General features: G+C 41.4%; 1 protein-coding gene across 3 annotated transcripts in view; it reads right to left on the reverse strand.

Moving 5' to 3' along the window:
- MYOM2 (myomesin 2) overlaps positions 1 to 14,342 on the reverse strand; it is a 230,171-nt gene that overhangs the window by 76,960 nt on the left and 138,869 nt on the right. For all 3 annotated transcript variants that reach the window (XM_069974526.1, XM_069974527.1, XM_069974525.1), the window contains 6 exons: positions 12,200 to 12,288; positions 11,273 to 11,320; positions 9,102 to 9,266; positions 5,027 to 5,188; positions 3,392 to 3,533; positions 2,013 to 2,212 (listed from right to left, as the gene is read on the reverse strand). In XM_069974526.1, the coding sequence (XP_069830627.1) occupies positions 2,013 to 2,212; positions 3,392 to 3,533; positions 5,027 to 5,188; positions 9,102 to 9,266; positions 11,273 to 11,320; positions 12,200 to 12,288 (806 nt within the window). The remainder of the gene's footprint in view (positions 1 to 2,012; positions 2,213 to 3,391; positions 3,534 to 5,026; positions 5,189 to 9,101; positions 9,267 to 11,272; positions 11,321 to 12,199; positions 12,289 to 14,342) is intronic.

Raw genomic sequence — 14,342 nt, forward strand, 5'->3', positions numbered from 1 at the left:
ATCTATCTCCTATCTATCTCCTATCTATCTATCTATCTATCTATCTATCTATCTATCTATCTCCTATCTATCTATCTATCTATCTATCTATCTATCTCCTATCTATTTATCTCCTATCTATCTATCTATCTATCTATCTATCTATATATCTATCTATCTATCCATCTCCTATCTATCTATTATCTATCTCCTATCTATCTATAATCTATCTATATCATCTATCTATCTATTCTAGAATCAGAACCTCTCACTCCAGCCTCTAAGACTTCTCTCGTGCTGCACCAGTTCTCTGGAACGCTTTACCAAAGACCTCAGACTTACTTCCAACTCCCACAGTTTCAAGCATGCCCTGAAGACTCATCTCTTCACAGAGGAGGGGATCCCAGATCATGCAACCCCCGCCGGCGTGGCATGCATGATCTGGGATCCCTTCCTCTGTGTGGTAGTCGTATCGAGCGTCATACATCTGTTTTCTATTACTAATTATCTTTGATATAAATATTGGCAAAGAGGGACTTGAGCTTCACCCTTGAGAAAGTCCTGGTGATGGAACGCGTGGGGTGTTCTGGTCTGACCTAATCTGGAGTAGCAGCAGTCACTTTATATCTGGCATCATGATTTTTATTATTTTGGTTATTTTTGCTTAGTGCTTTATCTTCTTCGTACATTGGGGTATTAGGATTTATGAATTGTGGTTTTTCACATTTTCTTTTTTCACATTTTCGTTATTGTTGCATCATTTATGTTGCTGCTCCCTGCATAAGCCTACGATAGGTCAGTTTTCGCCGTGTTGGATTGGAACCGGTGAACAGTTATGTGTGTATTTTTAAATGATTTTAAATGTTTGTCCCTTTGCATATATGTGTAATAAAGATTGTATATATTTTTCTATTATCAGGAGGTGCAGTTCACTTTTTCCAGGATTTTAAGGCAGTGTGTAGCTGGCCAAAAGTCGCAAAAATTGTGCTCAACAATATTTACAGATTTACCACTTTACACCAGACCTTGATATATTTCTCCTAAGTGCACAGAACATGTACAATATTAAAGGAGAAGTCCAGGGAAAATTTTTATTAAAAGTATTGTATTGCCCCCCAAAAGTTATAGAAATCACCAATATACACTTATTACGGGAAATGCTCATAAAGTGCTTTTTTCCCTGCACTTACTACTGCATCAAGGCTTCACTTCCTGGGTAACATGGTGATGTCACTTCCTGGATAACATGGTGATGTCACTTCCTGGATAACATGGTGATGTCACTTCCTGGATAACATGGTGATGTCACTTCCTGGATAACATGGTGATTTCACTTCCTGGATAACATGGTGATGTCACTTCCTGGATAACATGGTGATGTCACGACCCGACTCCCAGAGCTGTGCGGGCTGTGGCTGCTGGAGAGGATGATGGCAGAGGGACACTGAAGGACACAGGACACTGGAGGGACACTGAGCATCCCTCTGCCATCATCCTCTCCAGCAGCCACAGCCCACACAGCTCTGGGAGTCGGGTCGTGACATCACCATGTTATCCAGGAAGTGACATCACCATGTTATCCAGGAAGTGACATCACCATGTTATCCAGGAAGTGACATCACCATGTTATCCAGGAAGTCACATCACCATGTTATCGAGGAAGTGAAGCCTTGATGCAGTAGTAAGTGCAGGGAAAAAAAGCACTTTTTAAGCATTTTCCGTAATAAGTATATATTGGGGATTTCTATAACTTTTGGAGGGCAATACAATACTGTAATAAAAAATTTCACCAGACTTCTCCTTTAAAATATAGGATCCTAAATAGTGTGGCTGCGCACAAATTTCTATATCCTTAGTGGTTTCTTTTCTTATGAATATTTGTCACGTTCTTAGAATTTAATGAACACGCTCTAATGTACGGCCCCCTGCGGCGTCTTGGACGTCTTTCTTTTGTACTTCCTACACCCACCTAAGCCAATTAGACAAATGAAAGAACCATTAACCATGGAGTCAGTGAGAAAGCATGCACTTACTCTGAAGTCGTGATAGATCAGCTGGGTCCAGAGCCGCAACAGCAATCGAGACCCTTGACGGTCTACTGACACCGGCTTTGTTAACTGCTCGGACACGGAAAAAGTAAGATCGCCCTTCAAACAGGCCGGTGACGGGATACTTGCAGATTTTAACAGGAGAATCATTGCACTGGATCCAGTTGTCTGTGCCAACTTCACATCTGTCAGCAAAAACAATATTAGCAGGTTTTATGCTACGTTTACACAGAGCAATAATTCGCCCAATCGATCTTTTAACGATTTTGAAGCAACAATTTGGTTTTTGTAACGATCAGCGTTTAGACGAAGAGATAAATCGTTAGAAAAATCGTTATTGCGATTGTTTTAAGATCGCTTAAGCCCATCTCACAAATAAGTTGAATCTTTGAAAGACTGTTTGCACAAAGTGATCTGCGAATTTTTAGTGAACGACCAACCACGATTTGAGAACATGTTGAAAGATATCGATGAACGATTTCTCGTTCGTCGCTTGATAATCATTCCATGTAAATGCACCATAAGTTATGTTTATACCACTTGGGGGGAAAGTTCAGGTGACCTTTATTCTTATCAGCTACTGTATGTCCTGCAGGAAGTGGTGTATTCTTTTCAGTCTAGAGAGCAGTAGATGTTTTCTATGGGGATTTGCTGCTGCTCTGGACAGTTCCTGACATGGACAGAGGTGGCAGCAGAGAGCACTGTGTCAGACTATAAAGAAAACACCACTTCCTGCAGGACATACAGCAGCTGATAAAAAATCTCAAGTCTTCCAGGTGTTATCAGCTGCTGTATGTCCTGCAGTAAGTGGTGGTGTATTCTTTTCAGTCTGACACAGTGCTCTCTGCTGCCACCTCTGTCCATGTCAGAAACTGTCCAGAGCAGCAGCAAATCCCCATAGAAAACTTCTCCTGCTCTCCCAACCGGAAAGAATACACCACTTCCCGCAGGACATACAGCAGCTAATAAGTACTGGAATGATTGAGATGTTTTAATAGAAGTAAATTACAAATCTCTGGCACTTTGTGGCACCAATTGAGTTGAAAGAAAAATAAAATTGATGAACAATCCCTTTATCTACTTCTATGAGTATAAGAAGCACAAAATATATGCAAAAGAGAAATATACTTCTCTCCCCTGCTCTTTCAACAAATAACAAGTAACAGATATAAGGCACTGTGGTGCTAATCTCAAGCAGTACATACTGTACAGGGAACTGTTAGTGAAGCCATACTGTAAACCTGGCACTAGAGATGGCACATAGCTCTCCTTCCTAGACTAAATTGGATATGTCCCCTCCCTGGCAGCAGTATCAGGGTGTGTGCAGAGCAGAGCCCACTACTTGCCTATATTTAATTACTTACTTATCAACAAAGTATCCAATCACGGGAGCTTCACTGGCCGTGTTTGGTGGTTTCCAAGTCACAATCACGTAATCTTTGTTTGCATCATAGCATTCCACATCCATGGGAGCCCCTGGTGCCCCGGCCACCAAAGCTGCAGCATCTGCAATAAAAAAAAAAAATGTTAAAAAAATAAAATAAAATTAATATATAAAATAATAATAATAAAATATATATATGCACATGTGATTTGGACCTCTCAGTCCTTCCACTGCGCAGTTACTGGTAAATGGGAGTGAGATACCAATACACCAGCAGGCAGGAATATCTAGATCTACAAAATAGATTTGACATTAGTATTTCCATTATTAAAGGGGTATTCCACTCAAACATACCTTTTGATATGTTGCTGCCCATGCTGAGACTAACAATTCCTTCCATACTTGTTATTCTCTATTCAGTCTCCTTTCACCAGTTCTGCTTTCTGCTGAAGACACAAAAATCTGTGTGTGAGCCTTTCTCTCTGTCTCTGCCTCCTCCCCCCTCCCTTTTGAGACAGCTGATGTAAACAAGTCCCTGGCAGGCTTTATCTACAACTTTGTAGCTTCTTTGTAATGCTGGCAGGGTTATTCTGAGGTCAAGTTGCTAATGAACTGATTGTGATTAATCCTGCCAGCATTACAAAGGAGCTACAATGTTGCAGATAAAGCCTGCCAGAGACTTGTTTACATAAGCTGTTTCAGAAGGGAGGAGGGAGGAGGAGGAGACGGAGAAAAAAGCTCAGACACAGATTTTTGTGTTTTTAGCAGAAAGCAGCAGCTCAGAACTGGGGAAAGGAGACTGACTAGATAATAACAAGTATGGAAGGAATTGTTATTCTCACATCCAATGTTATGTTTGAGTGGAATACCCCTTTAAAGCCTTTCTTCGCTTTTGGAACTACCAGAAGTGAGCTGTAAACTATGGGGAAACCTAGCACTAAGTATTTGGTTCCCGGCAGTGCCACCAATGGCTAAAACAGGCACTACATTTTGTCCATCTACATCAGGGGTAGGGAACTTCTGCTCTCCAGCTGGACTCCCATCATGCCTGGAGAGCCAAAGCTAAAGCTCTAACTATCCTGGCATGATGGCCAAAGGTTCCCCATAACTGATCTACATTTATGAATTGTCTGGACAGGACACGTTCCCCAGATTGAGAGACACTACTAGACAACCTTTAAAAATTTTTAAATAAATGTATATAATGTAAATAATTAGTAATAAATTATTACCCAAAATGGGATTTCAAACCTTCAAGAGGGAGGCGGGTCTAAGCCCTGTTAGGCCAGCCTCCCTTTGTCAGGTGACTCAGGTTGCTAAGCTCTGATTGGCTGAGCAAGATGTAAGCCATCTAACAGTTTTTCAGAGTCAGTTAGACATCACAGGAGACAAACTGCATCATGGGAAAGCCCAAACCAGGAAGTGAAGAAAAAATGAAGACACCAACTGGAGGTTTTTTTTTTTTTTATCAGAGCCGGAGTTGTCCTTTAAACATTGCCAGAGTAATATGAAGCATTGTAGGGATGTTTTTTGTACTACTAACTACCATAAAGAAGCATTATTTCAGGAATGTTGACGTTCTATAAACAGATGATAATATCACTGAATGAAATACCAGCTACAAACAGAAATCCACTGTGCTGATTGACTCCTCCTCGGGTGACCATTCTTACAGTATACAATCCTTCATCATCCTTATTCAGATGTGTCAATGTCAGGGAAGCACGTCCCTCTCCAAAATGCAGCTGGTGCCACTTGGATTCTTTCATCAGGACATCTGAAAAGGAAATCCAATAGTAAAACAAGTGAAGAGCTAGTATCCTCCCGAAACGTGAAAAGGGAATCAGGGAAGCAAACAGCCGTGGCCGTTAACCGTTCTTACCGACAAAATCCATCCTCTCTATTCGACTCCGACTAATGGAGAGATGTTGCTTTCCATCTACTTTACATTTATATTGATCTATAGATAGATTTTGTCGGAGAATTCAATAGGATCAGTGTGGTATATAAAGCCTGGGCTGCATGATGGCTGGTGGATGCTCTTCTCCTTATAAAGTGATGATGCAAATCAATGGAACTTTAGAGTCAAACAATTTAAGATTCCGTCGACAACATGAACCAGCTGTTACATTACATTTGATACAGTGTAACATCGATGTGTTTTGGACTGTACAGCCGTATTATGTCACACAAAGCTTATAGCCAGCTGGAACGCTTGAGAGCTCTCATGGTATGGCTGCATTTGGCATATACATTGTATACTTCAATATAGTAGCAAAGGTATTAGGCTGGGTTGACACTACTTTTTTGCAATCCGTTTTTTCATTTGTTTTTCCTTAAAAAAAAAAAACGGATCAAAACGCATCCGTTTTTTTTAAAAAAAACGGATGCATTTTGATCCGTTCTTTTTTAAATGGAAGTCAATGGAAAAACAGATCAAAACAGATGCAAACGACTGCATCTGTTTTTTTTTTCATCCGTTGTTTTGCAAAAATGGATAAAAAAAAACGGATTGAAGAAACGTAGTGTGGACCCAGCCTTAAAGGGGTTTTTCACCATTTTTTTTTCTTTCAAATCAACTGGTACCAGCAAGTGCCAGAGATTTGTAATTTACTTCTATTTAAAAAAAATCTCCAGTCTTCCAGTACTTATCAGCTGCTGTATGTCCTGCAGGAAGTGGTGTATTTTCTCCAGTCTGACACAGGGTCCTCTGCATGTCAGGAACTCGACGTCAGTGAACTAGCCTGACCTTCCTCCGAGAAGGAACAACCAAGCCAAGGAATGTCTCCAATCAAGGACACCACCCAAGCAAGGTATCCATCCACAGACAGCTGTTTCAGGTATTTTCCCCTCATCAGTGTGGAGTAGGATTCTGGCTAGTGGGAGAAATGCCTAGTAAGTGCATGCAAACAGACACTGGTTGACCTCAGGGAGATCAACCAAAACACTGCAGAGACACCATCACGTCTCTCGACGTCAGTGTATTCTAGAACATTGCCCCTGGGAAGTCAAATATGCAAAAGAACACTGCAGGGACACCATCACATCTCTCGACGTCAGTGAACTAGCTAGACCTTCCTCTGGGAAGGAACAACCAAGCCAAGGAATGTCTCCAATCAAGGAGACCACCCAAGCAAGGTATCCATCCACAGACAGCTTTTTCGGGGTATTCTCTGCGGTGTTTTGGTTGATTTCCCTGAGGTCAACCAGCACCCTTTTGCATGCACTTACTAGGCATTGCTCCTACTAGCCAGATTCCTACTCCACACTGATGAGGGGCAAATACCCTGAAACAGCTGTCTGTGGATGGATACTTTGCTTGGGTGGTTTTCTTGATTGGAGACATTCCTTGGCTTGGTTGTTGCTTCCTGGAGGAAGGTCTGGTTAGTTCACTGACATCAAGACATGTGATGGTGTCTCTGCGGAGTTTTGGTTGATCTCCCTGAGGTTAACCAGCGTACTTTTGCACACATGTCAGGAACTGTCCAGCAAATACCCATAGAAAACCTCTCCCGCTCTTCAGACTGGAAAAAATAAACCACTTCCTGCAGGACATCGAGCAGCTGATAAGTACTGGAAGACGAGTTTTTTTTTTTTTTTTTATAGAAGTAAATTACAAATCTCTGGAACTTTCTAGCACCAGTTGATTTGAAAGATTTTTTTTTTAACAAACCCTTTAACGGCACATGAAGTCCAACATGATGGCCAGCCCATGGCTCTCCAGCCATACACATATATGGTTATGTGAGTAATGTATATTTACTTTACATTTTCTCTGGATTTTCTATCCTGGTTACACGTTTTAACCAGAAAATACTTTATTATTCACCATTAGGTAAGATCATTAGAATATGCATATGTATGCTTGTTATATCACCTCCTAAAAATATACATCTGACACACTAGTTATTTGCCTTGGGAGAGGATGAAACATTGGAGCTTGTGTGAATGCACACGTATTTTAATTGATGCAACTTTTCTTGTTTCATGCATTAAATGGGTAGTTCAGCAACAACAAGAACAAATCTTTCAAATCAACTGTTACCAGAGATATGTAATTTACTTCTATTTAAAAATCTCCAGTGTTTCAGTACTTATCAGTTGCTGTATCAGTGGTGTATTCTTTCCAGTCTTACACAGTGCTCTCTGCTGCCACCTCTGTCCATGTCAGGAACTGTCCAGAGCAGGAGAGGTTTTCTATGGGGATTTGCTGCTGCTCTGGACAGTTCCTGACATGGACAGAGGTGGCAGCAGAGAGCACTGTGTCAGACTGGAGAGAATACACCACTTCATGCAGGACATATAGCGACTGATAAATACTGGAAGACTCAATATTTTTAATAGAAGTTATTTACAAATCTCTGGCACTTTTTGAGACCAGTTGATTTGAAAGAAAACATTTTTTGCTGAACTACCCCTTTAAGTGAAACGTCTGAGGGTCCATTTACACAGAAAGATTATCTGGCAAAGATTTGAAGCCAAAGCCAGAAGTGGATTTAAAAAAGAGGAGAAATCTCAGTCTTTCCTTTATGACCTGATTTTAATCTGTTTCTGGCTTTGGCTTCAAATCTTTGGCAGATAATCTGTCAGATAATCTTTCTGTGTAAATGGAACCCAATCCATTATTAGGATCATATCTGGGGACAGCAAATCTATGCCATTACTGATGTACTCGTGGTACTATGTGTATTGTCGAGAGCCCAGGGCCATGTGTTAAAGGGATACTCCGGCTAAAATAATTTTCTTTTAAATCAATTGGTTTCAAAAAGTTCTATAGATTTGTAATTTACTTTGATTTACAAATACCAAATCTTCCAATTATGCATTGTGTATCCAGTGTATTCTTTCCAGTCTGACACAGTGCTCTCTGCTGCCACCTCTGTCAGAGACAGCAACTGTCCAGAGCAGGAGAGGTTTTCTATGGGGACTGCCGCTCTGGACAGTTCCTGTCTCAGCCAGAGATGTCAGCAGAGAGAACTGTGTCAGACTGGAAAGAAGACATTTCCTGCAGGGCATACAGCAGCTGGTAAGTATTGGAAGACTTGAGATTTTTAAATAGAAGTAAATTACAAATCTATATAACTTTCTGAAACCAGTGGATTTGAAAGACAAAGATTTCCGCTGGAGTACTTCTTTAAGCAGTTTAGGTGTAGGGTTGATAGCAATAGAATTTTGCCACAGGCCTTTGCTTTGCTTTGCAGGACCGTCCATAGAAGATAATTCTCATTATTACCAACAAAGGAGCTAGTGGAAGTAGAGAGGTATAAATATACAGTATCTGCCCAGAACATTTCCCACATACTTAACATTTCACACACAGTAATGTGCAACAAGACCCCAATGAGCAATATTGCTATCCCTGATATATTCCACCATGATAGCCATGGTTTTAGAGTGTTTCCAGTGGTCGGGATATTTCTGGTTTATTTCTTTACACTTTATACTTCATATCTCAGCGAGATCAATGTCTCCTGACACTCCATACGTCTTAATGTGGACGCTCAGACAACCCCAATTTATTTTGTTTGACGTTGTCGCCAAGTGAAATGTTTTCCATCGATTATATATGCACAGAGTTCAGCCGAGGACGTTCTGATGTTAAAAACTTTGATTTATTCCCCATTCAGCTGTCAGGATATTAAAATGGTCATTTAACATTTCATAGGTTTGTCACGGTAAAAGTCACTCACCGTCTCTGTACCACTCAGCTTGAGGTCGTAGTCTGGTGAGGTCGGGAGTTAAAAGCACAGAGCAAGACAAAGTAACCGTTTCACCTTCTACTCCGAACGTTACTCCGAAGGTTTCCAGGAATTTAACCTCAATGTGGGCGAAAGAAATTGCTGCTGTCAGAGGCACTGCAATTACATGGAGGGAGCCATTGGTAACGCAACGCGGGAACAACCTGTCATCCTCTCATCTTCTATCTATCTGGCTACCTACAGTATCTGTCTAGGTGAATAGGATAGCAATGCATCAAAATTTCATTAGAATTATTGTTTGTTTTTTTTTATTACTTTTATCAGTAGTACAGGCGATTTTAAGAAACTTTGTAATTGGGTTTATTAGCTGAAAAATGCATTTTTATCATGAGAAAGCAGTTTGAAGCTCTCCCCCCTGTCTTCATTGTTTTCTATGGAGAGGGGAGGGGTGGAGGGAGATGAGGCACCAAAACAGGACAACAAAGAGTTAAAGTGAACCTGTCAATGGGGACACAAAGAGCCCACCCGACCCCACCAGTGCAGAATGAATGGAGCCGTCATTCTCTATGGGCATCGGACCCATCTCAGCGGCGTGCGCGCACGGCTTCCGGTGGTGATATCTTCGTCCCGGGACCGGCTCCAAAAACGGGACTCATCGGAAAGGGGAAGTATCCGGGGGCTGCACCGGGGGGTCGGGCGGGCTCTGAGCACGTGTCCCCGGTATCAGGTTCCCTTTAATTTACAGCTACATCACCAAGCTATCTCCTCTGAAGTCAGCACTGACCTCTCTGACCTCTGAATACTGACTTTCACACAGGTTCCGCTGTGTAATCCTTTGTTCTCTGCTCTCTGCTGCTGACTAATCTCCCAGGGGGCCAGGGGAAAGTCTTTATGAATGCAGATAATGGCATATTTGCCTAATAAACCCAATTACAGAGTTTCTTAAAATCGCCTGGACTATTGATTTCTGTGAAAAAAAATACGACAGTAACACTTTAATAAAAATATAGATCTGAATAAAAAAGAATGGCCACTGTTTTTAATAATAACAGCAGCCGTTCTTCACAGCTTGGGCGGCATTGCATTGAAATCAATGCAATGCTGCGCCGTTCCATGCATGGCCTTTGTCTGATGCGGCCGTGCAATCAAACGATCATGTCAATTAATAATGGCTGCTGCTCCATGAAGGCAAGAATGGCCGTTGTTTCAATCGCCAACAAAGGCCATTCTTGTCTTAAAGCAAATGTACCATCAGATTGCTTTAAGATTCTTACATCAATAGACCAGAGCTAGCGTGAGGAGGCCGATGCCGTGGTCCTCATTTTTAACCACCGCCCAGCTCCATCGCACAGCGCCAGTCTAGTTCTGAGCACCAGCCCGGCCTGAAGCACTGGAGGTGAGCCCGCTGGCCCCCAGTGTGACATTCTGCCCTCCCCTTAGAATCAATGCAGCCGCGTCACAGAGGGGAGTGGGTTTTGTGACACTGGGGGCCAGCGGGAATAGGCTTCCTCCAGTACTTCATGCCGGGGCCGGTGCTCGCTAATAGTCCGGCGCCATGCACGGGTACTGGGTGGTGGTTCAAAAAAAGGACAGCGGCATCGCCGTCCCCACGCTAGCGCCGGTCTATTGATGTAAGAATCTTAAAGCAATGTATCTGATGGTACAATCTAGGGATGAGCAAACCGAACCGTTACAAAGGAGAAGTCCGTCAAATCATAAAATCCGGCTGCCGGCATTCGCGGGGGGGGGGGATTATTACAAGTACTAACTTAGCCCTCCCTTTGCCTGTAGTGAGCAGTGGGACCGGCCTCAGGACCCCTGCTGGAAGTCATTCCCCCCCCCCCCTCTTCCCCCAAGTTGTGATGATGTCATGACTCGGGGGAGGGGGGGAGGTCTGCCCTGCTGGCTGCTCATCCAATCAGTGACTAGAGCAGCGGTTGAGCGGCCAGTCCATCAGCCGGGTCATGAAGTGAACACCTCAGAGATTTCGAGGCCGGTCCTGACACTCACTGCAGGCACGGGGAGAGGTAAGTTAGTCCTTGTAATAAATTTCCCCCCTGCCGGATTTTATAAAATTCTCCTTTATCACTAATCACACCACAATCTGCACTGTATAACTCCCATACGATGTTGTCCTGGCAAACAAAAAAAGAGTTACTTACAGTGTGGCAAGAAGCCAGGATGAAGGGGTTCATCTTCTGATCGGAATCCTAAAAGAGACCATATTGTACATTATCACCAGAGAGGATTTCACAGACCTTTATAATACAGAGTGAATACGCTATTCTAACCTTTCTAGTAGGTTCTTACATCAGTAAATGAAAATAACTCATTTGCTCTTTAGAGACTGTTTGCAGTCTTTCCATACTTATCAGCTGCTGTATGTCCTGCAGGAAGTGGAGGATTATTTTCAGTCTGACACAGTGCTCTCTGCTGACATCTCTGGCCGAGACAGGAACTTTGTACTGTACAGAGCAGAAGAGGTTTTCTATGGGGATTAGTAGAAAACTGAGACAAAGTTCCTGTCTCGGCCAGAGGTGGCAGCAGAGAGCACTGTGCCAGACTAAAAATAAAACAACATTTCCTGTAGGGCATACAGCAGCTAATAAGTATGGGAAGGCTTGAAATTTTTTAATAGAAGTAAATTACAAATCTAAATAACTTTCTGACACCAGTTGATTTGAATGAAAAAGAATCTCGCTGGAGTACCCCTTTAAGTTTTCTTTCCCTTGTTTAATGCTTTATTTATCATTTTCAACCATAGAAAATATCAAAGCAGGAACAAAGACACAAAACAGAGGTGCACAGAAATGTAGCCAATTATCTATATGCTTATATAACGCTACTGCATTGTGTTCTACCCTTAAGGCTACGTTCAAGCGTCAAAAACATGGCTACTTTTTCCCCTCCCTTGTCTCCAGGTTAGGTGTGGTTTGCAATTAAGCTCCATTTACTTCAATGGAACTGAGTTCCAAACCCCACCCAATCTGGAGGGGGGAAAGTGGCCATGTTTTTGTAGCGCTGGATAACCCCTTTAGTCCTTTTTTAATTGCTCCTGTTTACAAGTTCACTATTTGTGCCCCACTTACTTTTCACAATCACAGCAGCATTGGTAGATGACTGGCCGTGCACATTTTTGGCCACTGCAGTGTATGTAGCCGTATCATTAGTATTGGTTCTAGAGAGAAAAAACAACATTACTCAGGACACAGAATAAGAATATTGAGTTAAATATTTATCTTTACAGAACGCATGAAAAAAAAAAAACATTTTATTTTCTCCCAGTATGTCCACCTGCTGATCCTAAGCCTTCTGAATTTTATATATATATATATATATATATATATATATATATATATATATATATATATATATGTGTGAGCTACCTTTCATGTATAAGGAACATATTATTAGTAAGCAACATCAATGACATATTGCAAAGTTCTCTACAAAAACAATAACTGCAGTTCCTGAGTATACCACCTGGTGGCAGTACATGGAAGAAAATTGTTTCTAGATTACATAGAAGCAGTCAGAGAGGTTTTTCTAACATAATCAATGGTCTTAACATACCAACATATTGTATTGTAATGGGCGTCTCTACACGCATATGATATCCCCATACAAACATGATTATATTCACTTTAAGAAAAACACATCTATAACTAAAAAACTATTAACATTTACCTGACCAAACCACAATGGGAGTCCTGTGAATTTGTAAATTACCATTGATGGTGCCATGATGTATTTCTTTCCCCAACTACCTACCTACCTTCCCGTTCTCCTCTTACTGCTTTACTACTTGTTCCCTCTTCCTGATTTTTTTTTTCTCTCTTCTTTATTGATGCAGTAAAGTTTTTTTTCTACTTTCACCGATTTTTTTTTAATCACATATCCTTTTCTATTCAGTGCATTGTTTCTCAAGTGTATTTTTGAACGCTTCCTTTGTTTTATATATATATATATATATATATATATATATATATATATATATATATAAAATTATATTTTTTTTTACTGAAATACAGCTCTAAAACAGCAACTAAATAAACTGATGGGAATGCTTGGAGTGACATTTATAATTACATGAGATGTTCTCATCCTGGCACCTTAAGTATTTTTTAGCCCAGGCAGAAGATTGCCCGGTGTATACAGATAGACAAATGTCACCAGGGAAGAGCTCTCTAACACAGTACATTCAAGATGACAGCCAAGAAATTCCAAGCTGTTTTAAGTCTCCACAGATCAGTTTGCAGACAGCTCAGCAACATGGTATGAACAGCTGAGAGGACTAGAGACGTACGGAGACGCCACCATCATAGGGATCAGGAGGAAAAATTACCAAGTGCTTTTACCCCCGAGATCCATTCACAGGCTGGACGTCCTACTCGGTTTTAAACAGGAGGATAAATAGAGCAGTATGCATGTCCTTCCTAATACTTCCATTGACTTTATCACAAAGAATCTGATTGCCGAAGACCCAATTTCTTACATTTTATAAGATATCGATGGAGTTAGACTCGCTGTAACACTCTATCACTTTATATTCTGTAAATAAAACTTTACTTTAAGGGGTTGTCCAGCGAAAATCTTTTTTTTTTGGTTTCAGAAAGTTATATAGATTTGAAATGTACTTCTATTTGGAAATCTCAAGTCTTCCCATACTTATCAGCGGCTGTAGGCCCTGCAGAAGGTGGCGTATTCTTTCCAGTCTGACACAGTGCTCTCTGATGTCACTTCTTTCCATGTCAGGAACTGTCCAGAGTAGTAACAAATCCCCATAGAAAACCTCTCCTGCTCTGGACAGTTCCTGACATGGACAGAGGTGGCAGCAGAGAGCAGTGTGTCAGACTGGAAAAAAATAAACACCACTTCCTGCAGAACATACAGCAGCTGATAAGTATAGGAAGACTTGGGATTCTTACAAATCTATATAACTTTCTGAAACCAGTTAATCTGAAAGAAAAAATATTTTTGCTGGATAACCCCTTTAACTCTTTACATTAACCCAGTAAAATGTAAGCACTATTAATGCACTGAACATGCTGCTGGTTTAATCCTTTCCATGCCCAGCAGATATGTTATCCTGTCAGGGAAGCACTTTAGCGGCCCAGGACATGTCTGCTAAATTTTTGCTATTAAAGGCTCAGGTTAGACTGTCCTGTGTGGAGGAGGAGAGAGGGCAATGGCGGACAGTGTAGCAGCAATGGAAGAAACGGACCCTGTTTT

Source organism: Dendropsophus ebraccatus, chromosome 6 (assembly GCF_027789765.1).
Source record: "Dendropsophus ebraccatus isolate aDenEbr1 chromosome 6, aDenEbr1.pat, whole genome shotgun sequence".
Taxonomy (NCBI): Eukaryota; Metazoa; Chordata; class Amphibia; order Anura; family Hylidae; genus Dendropsophus; species Dendropsophus ebraccatus.